Source organism: Benincasa hispida, chromosome 12 (genome assembly GCF_009727055.1).
Source record: "Benincasa hispida cultivar B227 chromosome 12, ASM972705v1, whole genome shotgun sequence".
Taxonomy (NCBI): domain Eukaryota; kingdom Viridiplantae; phylum Streptophyta; class Magnoliopsida; order Cucurbitales; family Cucurbitaceae; genus Benincasa; species Benincasa hispida.
This window is the reverse complement of record NC_052360.1, coordinates 48,078,495-48,079,974: the sequence shown is the minus strand read 5'-3', so window position 1 is coordinate 48,079,974 and position 1,480 is coordinate 48,078,495. Positions and strand designations below refer to the sequence as shown.

General features: G+C 39.3%; 1 protein-coding gene across 1 annotated transcript; it reads left to right on the top strand.

Moving 5' to 3' along the window:
- Positions 1-616: 616 nt before the first annotated feature.
- LOC120067528 lies at positions 617-1,222 on the top strand. The gene is made up of 2 exons (XM_039019078.1): positions 617-965; positions 1,104-1,222. Exons 1-2 carry the CDS (start codon positions 617-619, stop codon positions 1,220-1,222), a joined length of 468 nt encoding a protein of 155 aa, XP_038875006.1.
- Positions 1,223-1,480: the final 258 nt, after the last annotated feature.

The following is a 1,480-nucleotide window of genomic DNA, read 5'->3' as shown; positions in this document are numbered from 1 at the left end:
GTAAACCAGTAAGATTTGAGGGATGTTGGACTCAGTTCCTTGAATGTAGAGAGATTATTAGTAGGTATTGACGTAGTTATAAGAGGATGGGAGTGGGTGTGTTTAATGGTCGGATAAGGAGTTTTTTGGAGAATCTAGAGAATTGAAACCAGTCAAGGCTTAACGGCTCGCTTAAGAGCGATATTTGCAAAAATATGAGATTAAGTCTCTTTTAAAGATGTCTGTCTGCATATGAGATTATAGGCTCCATACAACGAAGAATGAATTGGAGAAGCTGTTGGTTGAGGAAGAGCAATATTGGAAGAGTAAATCAAGAGAGGACTGGCTTAAGTGGGGACATAGGAATACTAAGTGGATTCACAATAAGGCTTCCCACCAAAAAAAGAAAAATTCAATTGATGGAACCTTGTATGGGAATGGGGTTTGGGTTGAGGGTGAGGAAAAAATTGGCGCAATTGCCACAAGCTTCTTTGAAGATATTTTCAAGTCGTCCTCCCCAAGGGGTGAGAAGATGACCAACATTATTGACTGCTTGGTGGGTAAGATCTCGGGGCATTTTGAAAGTGAGTTGAATAAATTGTTTTCTAAGTAAGAGGTGGAAATTGCTATCAATAGTATGGGGCCAGGCAAAACCCCAGCACCTAATGGGGTTCATACTGTGTTTTATCAAAAGTATTGGGATATTGTGGGAGAAGAGACTACCAAGATGTGTATGGGGATTCTTAGTGATGGTAATGATGTGAGCCTAATCAACAAGATTTATATCACCCCGATTTCTAAAGTTATTGAGCCTAAGCATATGTCTGAATTTCGACCCACTAGTCTCTACAATGTGAGCTATAAGATCGTTGTGAAGTCCTTGGCCAACAGGATGAAAAAAGTGTGGGATGTGATTATTTTTCCTTCCTACTCGGCCTTTTTCCTTGAGAGACTCATTACTGATAATGCTATTTTGGGCTTCGAATGTTCATGCTATTAGTAGTCGGAGATCTGGGAAAGCGAGGTGGGTGGCAATAAAGTTAGATATGAGTAAGGCATACGATAAAGTTGAATGGTTGTTTCTCAGTGCGATGCTCTATTCTGTGGGTTTTAACTTGTCTTAGATGAATTCCATTATGAGTTATGTGGAGTTGTGTGCTTTGTTGTGCTTATTAATAGATCTCCGCAGGAGGAGTTTGTTCCTTATAGAGAACTTCATCAAGGGTCTACTGGCACTGCTTAAAAGGGAAGAGTCTCTCTTTCTCATCCATGGTTTCTGTATTAATAAATATTGCCCCTCTATCACATTTGTTTTTTATATGTAGATGACAATCTTATATTTTTCAAGGTGTCAATGGAAGAGTGTAGAAACATCCGGATGGTGTTGAAGTTGTATGAAGAGGCGTTAGGCAAAAAGATTAACCTAGACAAGTCGGGATGTATGATAAGTAGAAATGTTAGGCTGCTGCTTGCTAATGATATTAGTAGACTTTTCAAGGTG

What these genes read in the sequence shown, in the direction of transcription:
- LOC120067528 (XM_039019078.1), top strand. Translation starts at nt 617, where the DNA reads ATGGGGCCAGGCAAAACCCCAGCACCTAATGGGGTTCATACTGTGTTT. An exon ending in TGCTATTTTGGGCTTCGAAT is followed by an intron (nt 966 to 1,103) that starts GTTCATGCTATT and finishes AACTTGTCTTAG; the next exon opens with ATGAATTCCATTATGAGTTA.